Raw genomic sequence first — 16,985 nt, 5'->3', positions numbered from 1 at the left:
TGGATGCCCTGTTATAACAGCTTAATGTTATTAATCTGATCTGCTTTTCTCCTTTAAACTGATAGTGAGGGGGATTTTGAAAATACCCAAAATGCAATGGGAAAATCGATTGGAAAAACACTTAACGAGGCCATTTTGAAAATGCCATAAAATCTGTATTTTAAACAGGACCTTAATAAAAATGACATAGCTGTCTTCAGCAGCTGTCTGACAGCCTCTGTGAGGCCCAAAATTCATTTAATAGGAAAATCGATTGAAAGGCACTTAATGAGCCAAAAATGCCAAAAACTGCCCTATTTTGGAGGCCTCATAACTCAGCCATACAACATCACAGAGACCTCATTCAAAGTTTATATGTGACAGGAGACTCTCAACTTCAACTGAAGTAAAGGGTTTGTTGATAGGGTGGGCAGCAGATTGGCACCCATCAAAATTTCTGAAGAAATTTTCTAATTGTATGTTAGTGTTGAGAAAAGCGCCTCCAAATGAAGTCTACGATCATTTATTGTTCCACTGAACAATAAATAAGCTCAACCTTCACACACAGACGGGTCGTACCTTCGCTGCCCAGGCTGCCGGCAGACTTCCTGTTGCCCTCGTCCCAGCAGGCTCTGACGGCCGTGATGAGGCGGTGCAGGAAACACACCATGTACTCCGGGGGGCACAGAGCCGTGGGGTGCTGCTTTAACACACAAACACACACACACGCACACGTTTACTGCACACGCATGTGCAGGGGGACACGTTTCTGTACTGAAACCCGTTAACATTCATGATGAAACAGCTGATTATTTCCTCGTTGATTCGGTTGATTTCTAACCTTTTAGAAAACAAAGATGTGAACAACAGTCTGAACTATAACCTGATTAACTGGCTGCTTTACACGTGTGACCAGAAGACGTTTGAGGGGGTGTCTACATCAAGAACTGCCCCTAAGGGGTTTCTCTCTTCATGTTTTTAACATCATCGCCTGAACCTTTGTCTTCAGGCGTTCCCCAGGGTTCCGCTCTGGGCCCGGTGCCGTTTGCTCCGTACTTGCCTCCTTTGGGTCATATTTGGGTCCATTTAAAGGTGTTTCCCAACATTGTTACGCAGATGATATTCAGCTGTAAGTTTCTTTTAAGCCTCGTGACATTTCTAAGCCGCATGAAGACATTTCTTCAGCCAAACTCACATAAAACCGAGCTGCTTATTTCTGCTCCAAAACTGAGAGAGTCTGGATTTTCTTCTTCAGTTAAACCTACTTCGTGTAATCTTGGGTTTTTCTGAGCAAGGATTTGAGCCTTGATCAGCATGTAAACAGCGTAGTTCCTTTTGAACCTGGATCTGAACCTGGATCTGAACAGTAAGACACTTGGTTCTTACCCCTCTGTTGCTGGCGTTTTCCTGCAGGAACTTCCTGAACTTGTTGAGGAAGATGTAACGTGAAGCTTCTCCCTGAAAGAGACAGATTCAGATGTTGCAGTCGGTTCTGATGCAGGGCTCGGTTCTGCTGACCAGAACCAGAACATCCTAATTAAACACAGACTCAGCCTGATGAGATCATGAAATGCCTTCAGGTTCCTCTCCTGGTTGTAAATAATCAGCCTGAATTAAACAATAAATCAATCAGCAGGAATGATCCTGGAATCACCTGGAAAGATTTATGGATTTTTCAACATTTATTCCAGTAAAAGCAGTTTGTGTGTTGGTCGGGCTGCCATGATTCCAACTCTGCCGCTGAGATAACGGGACAGAGATGACAGAACGTACCGTTGTTTTGTCTTTGTTGTTGAGCAGCAGCTTCAGGATCTGAACCTGCAGTTCTTCCACCACTGAAGAAGAACAGAGAGTTCAGTCCAGCAGGAGAAGAAGAGAGCAGAGACATGTCGATACTAACATTTCAGTTCAATTTGTTGAGCCCATGGATGTTTTATATTATCCGGATACAGGACCACAAAATGGCCGCCGTTGATTTCAATGGAGTTTCTCGCCTGGCGCATATGCCGAAAAAGTTTCTGACTTCGGGGTTGATTTCCACGTTGTGGCCCATAGAGCATGTGCAGTAGAGTCACTCCCCCATAATGCTTTGGGGCCTCCCAACATGCCCCGGGGCGATGAGGATGTGCACGCACGTACACATCACACAGTGCACGTACACAGCTGTGACGTCACGCAGTGTACGGGAGAAGAGACTTTTCTGGCCGTTGGAAAACTTTTTGACGGATAAAAAGTCTGTGACTTAAAAATATAGAATACAAAGATTAGTAAATAACAGCGGTTACAGCTGGAGACTTCCTGTGAACAGTTTTACAGGAGTCTCTTTTACTATTGCGGTCTATGGGAAAAATGCTTTTTGTTGCAATACCACGAGTGGCCACTGGGGGAAAATGCTTTTGGTTGCAATACCACGAATGGCCACTGAGAAAAATGCTATTTGTTGCAATACCACAAGTGGCCACTGAAAAAAAAAAAAGAAGCTTTTTGTTGCAATACCACGAGTGGCCACTGTGGGGAAAAAAAGAAGCTTTTTTGTTGCAATACCACGAGTGGCCACTGGGGGAAAAATGCTTTTGGTTGCAATACCACGAGTGGCCACTGGGGGAAAAAAAGAAGCTTTTTGGTTGCAATACCACGAGTGGCCACTGAAAAAAAAAAAAAAGCTTTTTGTTGCAATACCACGAGTGGCCACTGGGGGAAAAATAAATAAATAAATAAATCGGCGTGCCGGCTGAGAGGCGGCGCGGTATCCACTTATAATACATCCATGGTTGAGCCTCATGTCTGTAAATACCCTTTAACAGCTACAGCATGAAACATTCAACAGGTTTCTGTTTTTCTATCCTCTGAAGCACCTCAATCAAACCCTAAATGACAGTGAGCTCAGTCAGACCTTCGATCCTCTTCTTCAGCCTCTGGCAGCCTCTCTCGTAGGCGCGACGCCTCAGTCGCTCATCGGCGCTCTCGTCTTTGGGCTCGCGCTCATCTTTACCCTGTGATGCCAACAAGAGGAAGAAATGTCAGACCCAAACTGAGCTTCATGATCTGGGGACAGCTGCTGAAGATCAGAGGCTGGACTCAGCTGTTTCTGCTCTGAACGCTGACAGCCAGCTTCGTTTCATCCGTTAACAAACATCATTTCTACGTCTCAGACCTGCAACACGTCCCATAAAAGTCAGGACAGAGAATCTTTGTGCTTCTACATGGTCTGCTTGAACAATGCATGGACGTCCCTGGAAAAGATGTGGTCTTGAAGGCAGTACATGTGAAACACAAAAACACATAAAAACACATGAAAACACATGAAAACACGTAAAAACACAAAAACACGTAAAAACACATGAAAAATGAAAACACATAAAAACATGAATGTGCTTTTCCATGGTCTGCCTGAACAGTGCTCGGACGTCCCTGGAACAGATGTGGTCCTGAAGGCTTTTCTGCATCAATGCTGCCATCCCAGAAGTGGAAATGAGCTTTGCTCATTGGGGCCCTGATCCAAGCCCCTCCCACCCCAGAGCCTGGCTGCAGGGAGCTGACAGCAGGCTGGATGCTCCTTCGGCTCTTTGCTCCATTTCTTCCAACAAAGATCTGGAACACTGATGGCTCTGACCACAGCACACGTTTCCATGGTGACGCTCCATCCCAGACGCCTCCGAGCCCAGAGAAGTGGACGCCGCCTCTGGACCAGGCTAACATCAGGCTAACATCAGGCTAACATCAGGCTAACATCAGGTTGACATCAGGCTAACATCAGGCTAACATCAGGTTAACATCAGGCTAACATCAGGCTAACATCAGGCTAACATCAGGCTAACACCAGGTTAACATCAGGCTAACATCAGGCTAACACCAGGTTAACATGAGGCTAACACCAGGCTAACACCAGGCTAACATCAGGCTAACACCAGGCTAACACCAGGTTAACATCAGGCTAACATCAGGCTAACACCAGGCTAACATCAGGCTAACATTAGGCTAACACCAGGCTAACATCAGGCTAACATCAGGCTAACACCAGGCTAACACCAGGTTAACATGAGGCTAACACCAGGCTAACACCAGGCTAACACCAGGCTAACATCAGGCTAACACCAGGCTAACATCAGGCTAACACCAGGCTAACACCAGGCTAACATCAGGCTAACATGAGGCTAACACCAGGCTAACACCAGGCTAACACCAGGCTAACATCAGGCTAACACCAGGCTAACATCAGGCTAACATCAGGCTAACACCAGGCTAACATCAGGCTAACACCAGGCTAACACCAGGCTAACATCAGGCTAACATGAGGCTAACACCAGGCTAACACCAGGCTAACACCAGGCTAACACCAGGCTAACATCAGGCTTCTTCTCTGCACAGTAAAGTCTGTGAATGGAACTCTGGATCGTGGTGCTGGACAAAGGTTTCCCACAGTAATCCCTCGTCCGTGTGCTTCTATCAGCTGCTGATGAACGAGGGTTCTTGATGCAGCGCCGTCTGAGGGGTCAGAGGTCACGGGGGTCCAGCTGAGGCTCGCTCCCTCGTCCTTTACACTGAAACTCCTCCAGATTCCCTGAATGCTTTCATGATATTCTGCTCTGCAGAGGCAGAAATATGCAGATCCCTTCCAGTCTTTCTCTGAGGAACGTTGTTTTAAACATATTTGTGGACAAACTGGAGATCCTCTGAGCATCTCTGCTCCACATAGCCTGCCATGGAGGCTGCTTTAGGACCTCATTAGGAGCCCTAAATCTTTCTTTTTTTAAATGTGTTGCAGGTCTGAAATGTTAGAATGGATGCTTATTAACAAATGTGCGAAACAGAGAAAACATTAATTATTCTGGCTTCCTGCCGTCGGTGTCTTTAATTCGACCTCATAACCAGACTCGTTCCAACAGTTTTCTTTCTTTTTTGTACATTAGATCAATTTTGTCCATGTTTCCACAACATTTTTATTTGAGGTTGTAGTTTGTATTGAAGTCACTTTTCTAAGAAAAAAAAAAATAAATAAAAATAGAAATTAAAGAAAGAAAGAAAGAAAAAAAAAGCCGCCCAGAGAAAACATAAATAAATAAAAAAAAGTCTAATTTTTGTTTGCTGTCAAGACAGAAAGTTTCCAACCTCCACATCTGAGACAGATTTTGATATAAAAACACTTATTTCTGTGGTTATTCTCGACACAATCATAAAAAATTCATGAACATATCCAACATATGGAGGACTTTTCCACCTCTGAGGGTCCCTGAACGCATCGAGGGCGTTTTACCTCCTTGTCGAAGTGCGTGGGCCACCAGGTGGTGGGGATGAGCTCCTCAAGCCCCGCCTCCTTCACCCTCAGCGGAGTCTTGATGTAGAAAAACACGACCGAACGCAGAACATCGAACGTAAGCGTTTGTTAAGGAGACAACGAGAACAAAACGGCGGCTGCATCTTTCAGAGAGCTTTGGGCTGAAGGATATAAGACGTTGTTCAGCAGGTACTTCCTGGACTTCTCGTGGCGCAGGATGGCCGTGGTCAGCCGCAGGTAGTGAATCTGAAACGGACAGAATCATCAGTAGGGATGGGAATTGATAAGATTTTTACGATTCCAGTTCCCTTTTCGATTCTGCTTAACGATTCGGTTCTTTGTCGGTTCCCTTATCGATTCTCATTTGGAGAAAAAGGACAACAAACCGGTCGATTAGCATCAACTTTGTTTAGTATAGAAGTAACACGAGTCATGACCTCACAAACCCAACAACGGTGAGGTCCACATTGGTCTATCCTGGCCTGGGTAATTTAACTCTTCCTGCTCTGGTGAAAGGAGAAGCTGGAGGTAGAGGTGAACTGGGGGTAGTACCACCAGCCTCTGGCTCTGAGCCAGTCAGGCTCTGTCTCTCATGATTTCATCTAAATGTAATGCCTGAGAAGGCATTCATTTAACCTTAACCGTTACTAACAGCAGCTTTTACAATCAGGCAAATGCTGCTAACATGATAGGCAGTGTTTGTTAGTTAGTTACCTGCAGTGTTAGCCGAGGACATGCTAACGTTGCTAACGTTGCTCGGTTCAGATTCACCGACGTTAATCATTCATTCATAGTTATTGCATGTTGGTAGTATTTCCTCCCTTTGGTGAAATATTCACTTTGCAAGTTGCCCTGTTGTCGTCTTTTTTAGGGATGTGTAACCAAACTTTCGAGCGTTTGTACCGCTTGGGCGCCATGTTTACTGTTGGCTGTTGGCTGCTGGCTGCGCTGGACTCGCCACGCAACGCTGCGTGGTGACGTCATTCGCGCCCACTGGAATCGTTAAGGGAATCGTTTGCAAAATCACCAAACGATTCCAAGGAATTGAAACACTGGGAACCGGTTCTCAACAAGAACCGGTTTTCGATTCCCATCCCTAGTTATCAGTCGATGTGAGCGCCGCCTGGGGGGGGGGAGTCGTACCTGGAAGCCCAGGTCCGGGATGATCGGCGAGAAGCGGTACGCCCGCAGCAGTGACATCATCAGCTGCTTCAGGCACTCGTTCACCTCGTAGTCCTGCGGAGAAGACAGAGAAACAGACCGACCGGGTCCATCACCAGGTTCTGAACTTCAGTCCCAGGGGAGGGTCCATTCTAGGGCTATAAAAATAAAATCTAGATTTTTTTTTCTTCCAACTAATGGACGATTTTCAATTTAAACCTCGATGTTTTTTCTGTTTTTCTCTAAAAAAAAAAAAAAAAAACAAACAGACTAAGGCAATAATTAAATACATATTTTCTAGGGCTGGGCAAGTTAACTCGTTATTATCGCGTTAAAGACATGGTTGGTAATCCTGTTCAGAAACACATTTTGTAATACTGGGTGAAATGGTCCGTCTATCCTGAGAGAAATCTATACAAGATGTATTTAGAAAAAGGGACGAAAATAATCAGACCTCTGTGGCAGCTGCAGGACTGAGAAAAAGCTGACCAGGAGCACCTACAAAAACCAATCAGATGCCTCTGCTTTCTGCCTACGCCCCCCTCTGCCGGCTCCCTGCTCCATGTGCGCATGCGGTTCCACCGGCTTTGGATGAAGCACTGACGGAATGGGGAGGGGGGGGTGGAGCTTAGAGGAGGGGACACTTTCGAATCTTGCTAGCTCTCTTGCTAGCTCTCTAGGATTACCTACCATAGCTTTAACGCATTAATTATTTAACGCCAATAAATATTTTATCACGCATTAATGCAGGTTTATTTTTATTTTTGGGGGGCTTTTGTGCCTTTAATGGAAAGGTCAGAGAGAAAGGAAGCAGGGGGCAGAGAGAGGGGGAACAACACGCAGCACAGGGCCGTCCGATGCGGGACAGGAACCGGGGCCAGCTGCAGCGAGGACTATAGCCTCTGTACATGGGGCGCCTGCTCAACCCACTACGCCACGGACCACCCCTGTTTTATTATTTATTTTACTTTGTAAAAGTCTGTTGCTCACAGGCTTTTATTTTGTAAAAGTCTGTTGCTCACAGGCTTTTATTTTGTAAAAGTCTGTTGCTCACAGGCTTTTATTTTGTAAAAGTCTGCTGCTGTCTCCTGTGGAACAGGAAAAGAAAGTAATCGGCGGATCCACCAAACATGGAGAAGGGTACGGAACTTTCACTCGGCCATTTTCATTTTAAAGTTCTTCCAGACGGCGGAGTCGACAGAACCAAAGTCCCTTAAAGCAAAACAAATCTGCGGAGTCTAGAAATATTTTTAAAATCACGATTTTTCAGTTCAGCCATTTCGAAAACCGTAGGAAAATAAAATTGCGGTTTAATATTTAAACCGAAAAAAAAAATAAATCGCCCAGCCCTAGTCCATTCCACCCCCTGAAATAATGAGGATGTCTGAGCTGTCAGAGGCCTCACAAAGCGCCCTGCAGACGATGATGATGATGCAGGTTTTATCACACTTCCGGCCACAGAAGCTCATCCAAACTTTGTGATCATGAAGCTGGTTTAAAACTACAAATATATTCACAGGTGGACGGACGTAAAGCTGTAAAAACTGCTAAAGAACTTAAATCCTTCTCACATTTACAGCTCTGAGGCCATAAAAACTGAACCGGCTCCAGAACCATCCCAGGACACATGTTAAAGGAGACACTGGTTAAAGGAATAAACGACATCCAATTGAAACTGACGACAGCAACGTTTCCGTCTCAGTGTTACTGGATCTCAGTGCCTTGCTTTAAGTCCTTCTCACCTGCGAGTTCTTTACCTTTCTGAACGAGCTCTGTAGGTGCTGGGAAGGAGATGCACGACATTTTCAAGCTCTGAGGATTCTAAAATCATCGGTGATGCTGAGTTTCTAACTTGTAGGGAAGTAATAGAGATAATAATCCAACCTGGATGTTGATAAAAGATGTTTTTGGGAGAGAAAATGGGATTTCCAACGAGACGTCGGCAGGAAATAAAGCGAGGCTGCTGACGGAGGACACACAACATGAAGAGAAACGAGTCTATAAAAGAGAAACGCTGGAGTAGAAGAGGTTTAGTCTGTAATCTGCTGCTGAGGAACGTGCTCTGCATGTACATCCTGTTATCATAGGTAATAACGATGTCTGCGTGGAGGCAGGATGAATTCAGCTTTATCTCACTGGGCTTTAATTGGTTTCAGGTGGAGCGTCACAAACAAGCCGCTGGGTTTAATTCATGTGATGAGTGAGGATAAATAATCCCGTCTGGCTCTCTGTGAGACTGTGTTTTCATTAGTTAACAGACTTCAGGTTGGACTGTGTCCCCGTAGGTTTGACTGTTCTGCTTACAAAAAAACAACAGAATAAACCACCACAGCTATGCAGATGACACGCAGATATACATTACAATGTCACCAGGAGACCGAGGCCCTGTACACAGGGTGTAGTGATGGGCTGTGTTCCAAACCGCATACTACTCCTACTTCTCCTACTACTCCTACTAACTTTCTGAGTTAGTATGCGAGTTTGAGTAAGCGAGAAGTTCCCGGATGCATACTAGATTCTCTGAAATGTTGGGTATGCATCATGAGGTTACTACTCATACTCAAACTACCCAAGATGCAACGTAACGTGACGTCGCCGATCGTCATTTCCTGTCAAAACGGCAGTTTCAAGCTAGCTACAACGAGGGTAGGTTCACTTCCTGTTTTCAAAACAAAAGCACCAATTGTATGGTAATGGCTTTCCCTATGATAAAAGGCAACGGGTATTTTATTTTGTGAAAATAACCGGAAGTGCGTTGCTCACTGCGGCTAGCTTTAGTAGCGCCGAATTCGTGGGAACAAAATTGTAAACAGCCGGTATTTTGTCAGGTTTTCAACACGTTGGGGATCTAAACGACTACTTTCTCTCCTGAAAATGTTTCAAATGTTGCTAAAGTTTACAGAGTTTAGAGCTTAAGAGAAATCAGCTTCAGGCCGGCTGATTTCAGCTCGGGCAGGGGCGAAATGCATTGTGGGTAAACGCTCTACATACTGTCTGATCGATCAGTAGGCAGTATGAAAGTATGTAGTATGTAGTATGTAGTATGGAAGTATGGAAGTATGCGGTTTCGAACACCAATGAAATCAGTGGTTGTCCCAGTTAACTGGATTCATGCAGCTCTGATTTCTCTTCCACAAATCTCAGAAAATGTTGCCAAATCTTATTGAATTTACCAGCTGAACCTCTAAGTGTGTGTTTTATTTTTTCCAAATTTCATATAATATAAAGTGCTTCTGATCCAAAGTGTGTGGGATGGAGGGATGGCATCCTTCCATTTCAGAAGGATTAGGCGACGGGCGAGCGAGGTACAGAAAGCCAGAAAGTCACGCTTTTGGGAATTGTTCAAACCGTAAACAACGGACGGTTCTCCAAAAAGAGCTGTGATTGGGCAGGGGGCTACAGACGCCTCCAGAACCTCCGAAAGTGTTTTAAACACCGAAGCCTCAGTGTTTAGATGACAACCCGCTTAAATACTATTCTGTATGTACTGTATCTCTCTCGTGTTGTTTGCTTGCTTGTAAGTTTGTTTTTTTCTGTAATATTCTCCCCTTTTTATATTAATATGTCTTCTTTTACAACATGCTTGACATACATTGTCTTAGATTTACTCATCTATGTATCATTTTTTTATTGTGATTTATATATGTATGTATTTTTTAAACAATTTTATTCTTTATTTAATTATTTATTTATTTTTTAACTCAATGGGATGGGATTCTGTTCTGAGTGTTCCTGTGTGTCTGTGTTCTATTGTGAAAAAATGTTAATAAACAAAGTTTAAAAAAAAAAAAAAAATAAATAAAGAAATGGGAGCTTATGATTTCAGGGAAGCTGGCATGTTGGGATGAGAACGCCACAGATCAGGGTTACGCCTTGTGATTAGTGCTGTGATGAAGAAGGTTTAACTCGGGTTCATCTTTACCTCCATCAGCAGCCAGAAGAGGTCCAGCAGCTGCTGGATGAGCGGATGTTCGTCCACCGAGCCGCCTCCCTCCAGAATCCCCAACAGGAAGTTCATCAGCACGTCCTCCACCAGGTACACCTTACACTGCGCGCACACACACACACACACACACACACACACACACACACACACACACACAGGCTGTACATTACTGCGGGCTGCTGCTGATGCTCATTCACCGGGTGCAAAGGTCTCTGTGCAGCAGCAGCGCCCCCTGCTGTGTGGAAGCCGCGCTTACAGCTGCTCTCTGCTGCTCATTAACACTGAAGTCAGAGCTGCTGGAGCTTTGGGACTCAAATCATCTTCCAACAAAAGCTTCATGAAGACTTTTAAAGGCTTTTAAACTTCTAATATTTAGTTTCAATCACAGTTCACCTGCAGCTGATGCAGACAAACGAAGAAGTTATGCAACATTTCCACCAGAAGCTGCCTTCATCCGTCCAATTCAATTCAGTTTTATTTATATAGCGCCAAATCACAACAAATGTCCAACAAAAGCTTCACAAAGACATTTAAAGGCTTTTAAACTTCTAAATCCAGGCAAAAAACCTACTTATTTAGGATTGCTTTAAATACCCAGTAGTATGATGACACTTTTATCTTATTCGATTTTGTTGTATTTTATTGCTTTCACTGTTCTTTTATTGTTTTTATTTGTTTTTAATTTACATTTACATTTAATATTTAGTTCCAATCGCAGTTCACCTGCAGCTCATGCAGACAAACGAAGAAGTTATGGAACATTTCCACCAGAAGCAGCCTTCATCCGTCCAATTCAATTCAGTTTTATTTATATAGCGCCAAATCACAACAAATGTCATCTCAAGGTACTTAAATAATTTTGTCCAATTCAAGCCAATTGGAGTTCAATTCATTGTAATCATAATTAATTTCAAAATAATCCAATTTATTCATAGAGAGACAATTTCCGAGCTCAGGAAACCAACAGATTGCACCAAAACTCGTCTTCAGTCCAACCTGGATGTGAGGGGGCGGGGCTTAGCAGAGGAGGCGGAGTCAACGTAAGGAGCGACGTACTTTTGGAATTAAAATAAAGAACTTTCAAGCCGCATGTAGAGAAACTTGTGAAGAAGCTGAGGTTAAAACTGGGGTTTTATTTTTCTAAATAAGATAAGATGCTTTTCTTTTAATGTAAAAAAAAAAAACGTTTTGTTGCTGCTACCTTTTTACCTGGGCTGGATTATGGAGATCTTTTCTATATGAATGCTTCTGCTACATGTCTGTATGTGGTTCATTACTGACTGTAAACCATTTACACACCGCTGCTTTGGCCACCCGAAGACTTTTATATATAAGGCATTACTTGGGCTGCTGCCTTCCTATATTTGTTCCCTAATTGCACAGAGAGCTGCTGGTCCTTACTCCTTCCGTTCTCCAGACTACGTGTTGCTTTCTGTTCCATAAGCCCGTTCTGAACTGGGTAAAAAGGCTTTTGGCTGCTCTGCACATCTAGCATGGAATATGTTGCAGAAGGACTGGAAACTAGCAGGGTTAATGTACTTGTTTTTCATGATCTGCTTGTTAATTTAATCTAATTTCTTTCATTTGTTTGTGTTTTTATCTGTGTAATTTTGTAGCTGTGTTTTGTATTTGCTGCTGCCTATCTAGGCCAGGTCTCCCTTTGAAAAAGATGTTCTTAATCTCAATGGGATCTACCTGGTTAAATAAAGGTTATCATAATAATTAAAGCTGCAGGCAGCCTTGAGCGGGACCGGGCCAGTGCGCACGTCGGGGCAGGCGCTGAAGAGTAAGCTGGCCAAGTTTGGAGCTGTTACCATTAAATCTGTAGGAGGAGTTCGATCAAATGTGAGGTGTGGAAAAAAAAAAGAGACGTTTCTAACCACCAGCAGGTGGCGCTATAGGTGGATGTCGTTATGATAATATGTACGCGTTCAGGCCGGGTCCAGCATTCACCGTATGAAGTTTGGGACAGATTGGATAATGTATGTGGGAGTTATAAGCAGCTTCATTTTTTGTGGCGAGTGATGGCAAGTCATCGAAACTTGAGGCGTCGCCACGGCCACCATCTTTGAGGTTTGAAAAAGTTTCTCCATGATTCTTTCCCCCCCATGTCTTAAGAGTTACCTGGCCAAGTTTGAAGTCTGTAGCATTAAATCTGTAGGACGAGTTCGATCATATGCAAGGCGTGGAATCGGTCAAAAATGGCACCAAAACGCACCTTCCATCCAAAATGGCCGCCTTCCTGTGGACGTGGGACCATGGCGGCCTGAGACTTTTTTGTGCGTCTGGGCATGATGAATGAGTGTACCGAATTTCGTCGTCCCACGCGAAACTAATCCTATCAAGGGGACCATTTTTAAGCATTGTAGGGGGCGCTACAGAGTCAATGAGCGACTCCCAAAAATATAAAGTTTAGATTCTTTCATGTCGTCGACTGGCAGGTGGCGCTCGCAAAATTTCAAGAGTTTTCGAGCCCCTTTTGCAAAGAATAAGAATAACTGTTACAGATACAATAGGGTCCTTGCAGTTTCACTGCTCGATCCCTAGTAAGAAGAAGAAGAACGGCTGGTTAAAGGAGGAGCTTTCATGCTCCCAGGGTGAGGAAGAAGGGATTTTAACCTTTAAAGGACGATGAGACAAACCTGATGAACCATGCTCTGTGAACGCAACACACACAAACACACACACACACACACACACACACACACACATACACACACACACACTTCTTGTACAATACTTTAGTGCAATATCTCATGTCCTGATGTGCAATATTACAATATCACCTTGACACTTTAACTACAATGTAATTTAAATTTTTATCGACGCCCTATTTTATTTTATTTTAATTTTTTTATTTATTTTCTAAATATTTAATTTATTTATTTTTTGTCACCCCTTTTGTGTTTTTATTTTCTTTTTATTTGTGATTCCATTTTCTTGCTCTTCTTTTAATGTACCGCTCTTCGCCCTTCTAATTGATAAATAAAGTTTCTACTGATCCTGATCCTGAGGCCTCACCATGAGAGGAGCGAAGTGGTTGAAGATGTGGGCCAGAGTGACGAGCACCGTCGGTTCTCCATGGAGACGCCACACAGAGCAGTCCTTCTCCAGCAGCTTCTCGTCCTGAACAGAGAACAGACGCCGTCTGTGAACCACAGAGAGGACGAGGTGTCCTCCACGCTGGAAACTTATAGTCTATTAGCTCGAACTAATGATGGATCAGTCACCTGAGTGTCGATGGAGGTGGTCAGGACGTTCTTCATGTAGCCCAGCACTTTGTGGGCCTTGGCCAGGTCTGCGGCTGGGGGGTCCTGGAGGGGCAGGTATCCGTCCACGGGGTACGTGAGGAGCCACACTCGGGTTAAAGGAAACACTGGACTGAGGTGACACATACTGCATACTTCCATACTGCATACTACATACTTCCATACTGCATACTACATGCTACATGCTACATAATGCATACTTCCATACTGCATACTACATTCTGCATACTTCCATAGTTCCATACTTCCATACTCCATACTGCATACTACATACTTCCATACTGCATACTACATGCTACATGCTACATACTGCATACTTCCATACTGCATACTACATGCTACATGCTACATACTGCATACTTCCATACTGCATACTACATTCTGCATACTTCCATAGTTCCATACTTCCATACTCCATACTGCATACTACATACTTCATACTTCCATAGTTCCATACTTCCATACTGCATACTACATTCTGCATACTTCCATAGTTCCATACTTCCATACTCCATACTGCATACTACATACTTGATACTTCCATAGTTCCATACTTCCATACTACATACTACATACTGCATACTACATACTACATACTGCATACTTCCATAGTTCCATACTGCATACTACATACTTCCATAGTTCCATACTTCCATACTCTATACTGAATTCTACATACTTCCATACTACATACTGCATACTACATACTTCCATACTGCATACTGCATACTTCCATACTGCATACTTCCATACTACATACTTCCATACTACATACTACATACTGCATACTTCCATAGTTCCATACTGCATACTACATACTTCCATAGTTCCATACTGCATACTGCATACTGCATACTTCCATAGTTCCATACTGCATACTTCCATAGTTCCATACTACATACTGCATACTTCCATACTGCATACTGCATACTACATACTTCCATACTGTATACTGCATACTACATACTTCCATACTGCATGCTACATACTCATCGATCAGACAGTTTGCAGAGCGTTTACCCACAATGCATTTCGCTCCTGCCCGAGCCGAAATCAGCCGGCCTGAAGCTGATTTCCCTTAAGCTCTAAACTCTGTAAACTTTAGCAACATTTGAAACATTTTCAGGAGAGAAAGTAGTCGTTTAGATCCCCAACGTGTTGAAAACCTGACAAAATACCGGCTATTTACAATTTTGTTCCGACGAATTCGGCGCTACTAAAGCTAGCCGCAGTGAGCAACGCACTTCCGGTTATTTTCACAAAATAAAATACCCGTTGCCTTTTATCATAGGGAAAGCCATTACGATACAATTGGTGCTTTTGTTTTGAAAACAGGAAGTGCACCTACCCTCGTTGTAGCTAGCTTGAAACTGCTGTTTTGACAGGAAATGACGATCGGCGATATCACGTTACGTTGCATCTTGGGTAGTTTGAGTATGAGTAGTAACCTCATGATGCATACCCAACATTTCGGAGAATCTAGTATGCATCCGGGAACTTCCCGCTTACTCAAACTGGCATACTAACTCAAAAAGTTAGTAGGAGTAGTAGGAGAAGTATGCGGTTTGGAACACAGCCTGTGTTTCAGTTTGCTGGTAAAGCAGCTGGAGGCTCAGAGGGCAGAACTCTGAAACACCAAATGTAGGTTAAAGCCGCGGCTGAATGAATGTTTCAGGTTTTCATTCAGCAGAACTGTCGGCCCGCAGCGAATAAAGACAAATATAGCTTCAGACGCATCGTTCCTACTGAGGAAACGAGCGCGTCTCCGTGGTTACGACTGCGGTCGACAGTCGGATCGCGGCACAAAGGATATCTGAGCGGTCTGCTGCCGAAGTTGAAAGCCACCGACTCTTTGAAGGAGAGGCTGATGGCGGGGAAGTAAGCGATGCCGGGGCCCGTCTTGATGTTGGTGAAGGCCGTTCCCAGAGACTGACCGTTCCTGAGGACAGAGGACAGTTACTGAGGCTCAGCTGCTGTCGGACAGTACCTGAACGCACCGTTCATACGGCTGGGGTCAGGCTAAAAGAACATTTGAGATCATCAATGAAAGGTTAAAACCTTCTGAATAACATCATGTTTACAGATGTTTCACAGCACAAACGGAGCTACAGAACCCTGACGAAGGGCTGCGTAATAACATAAATAACCAGGATTATTCAGAGATTTAGGTTTTTCTTCTTCTTCTCTTATAGCAGAACTCTGCTTCCATCCACTCTGAGCTACATTCCTGCTTCTGCTCATACAAATCAAAGTGCTGACCTCATCCAGATAAATTCAGAGAAGAAAAACAGCATCAAACACGTATTTTAAATGTCTGACGACCATCGATTCATCCTAGGAAGTCAAAATCCAATGAAATTGATTAATTGTGCAGCCCTTCCCCTGATGTACAGCTGTGAACGTCCTTCGATGTAGAAAAGTTCCCCGTTAAGACGCATGTAAAGAACACCGGGGTTCTTCTTTAGAAATTAATTTAACTTCATCTACAAATCTATCATCAGTCTGCAGCCAACATAATTATGATGCCACACAGGCTGCACCCTCAGTACAGACGGAGCCCAATAACGCAGCACTTTCCACGGGAAAAAAAGAGTTTAATCCCCCACAGACTGACTTCTACAGATGTTTACAGCTGAGACACTTTTTAACAGCGGACCAAGAATCTGAAAAAGATCACTGAGTTGGAAATCTTTCTCCAAGAGATCCAAACCAATCATAAAACTAGGAGAGTAGCATCCAGGGTGGACCTTTTGTTTTCATACATGGACTCAAACAACACTTCATGCATGTGAGAGAAAAGTTGGAGAAGCATGTTCAGAGAGCAGCTCCCATGTCTGGACTCAGTTTGAATGGAAAGAGATAACAAGATATTTCAGAACAAGCGTCAGCCGGATGGAACCGAGCAGGTTCTGATAAATGTTGGAGGAAATGTGGACAAAGAAGATGGGATTATTATTATTATGGGTGGGTTCTGTCAGGTCTGCATGAAGGTTAGCTTCGCTTAGCATAAAGACTGGAAACGGAGGGAAAGTGCTAGCCTGCCTCATCTGGCTGAGCTGAGGGACTCACAGGCAGAAAGTGATGGTTCCTTCATCCAGGTCGATCAGACAGCTGACGATGTCTCCGGCCGCCCACGACTGTGGATAAAAACACAACGTTTAGCTCACAACACACAGACAGACAGACAGACAGACAGACAGACAGACAGACAGACAGACAGACAGACAGAGGCTGTGTTCGAAACCGCATACTTCTCCTACTAACTTTCTGAGTTAGTATGCGAGTTTGAGTAAGCGAGAAGTTCCCGGATGCATACTAGATTCTCTGAAATGTTGGGTATGCATCATGAGGTTAC

General features: G+C 43.9%; 1 protein-coding gene across 5 annotated transcripts in view; it reads right to left on the bottom strand.

Moving 5' to 3' along the window:
* Window positions 1–16,985, bottom strand: part of rnf123 (ring finger protein 123) — a 149,821-nt gene that overhangs the window by 124,889 nt on the left and 7,947 nt on the right. For 4 of the 5 annotated variants that reach the window (XM_075460104.1, XM_075460105.1, XM_075460106.1 and 1 more), the window contains exons 9-20: window positions 16,700–16,767; window positions 15,444–15,569; window positions 13,592–13,706; window positions 13,383–13,487; window positions 10,338–10,463; window positions 6,398–6,490; window positions 5,427–5,500; window positions 5,234–5,351; window positions 2,873–2,972; window positions 1,753–1,814; window positions 1,366–1,437; window positions 559–682 (exon numbers count right to left, since the gene is read on the bottom strand). In XM_075460104.1, coding sequence (XP_075316219.1) covers window positions 559–682; window positions 1,366–1,437; window positions 1,753–1,814; window positions 2,873–2,972; window positions 5,234–5,351; window positions 5,427–5,500; window positions 6,398–6,490; window positions 10,338–10,463; window positions 13,383–13,487; window positions 13,592–13,706; window positions 15,444–15,569; window positions 16,700–16,767 — 1,183 coding nt within the window. The remainder of the gene's footprint in view (window positions 1–558; window positions 683–1,365; window positions 1,438–1,752; window positions 1,815–2,872; window positions 2,973–5,233; window positions 5,352–5,426; window positions 5,501–6,397; window positions 6,491–10,337; window positions 10,464–13,382; window positions 13,488–13,591; window positions 13,707–15,443; window positions 15,570–16,699; window positions 16,768–16,985) is intronic. The other variant, XM_075460108.1, reaches the window with a different exon arrangement.

This window comes from Odontesthes bonariensis, chromosome 3, assembly GCF_027942865.1.
Source record: "Odontesthes bonariensis isolate fOdoBon6 chromosome 3, fOdoBon6.hap1, whole genome shotgun sequence".
In the NCBI taxonomy this organism is placed as follows: domain Eukaryota; kingdom Metazoa; phylum Chordata; class Actinopteri; order Atheriniformes; family Atherinopsidae; genus Odontesthes; species Odontesthes bonariensis.
This window is presented reverse-complemented; position numbering and strand designations above follow the sequence as displayed.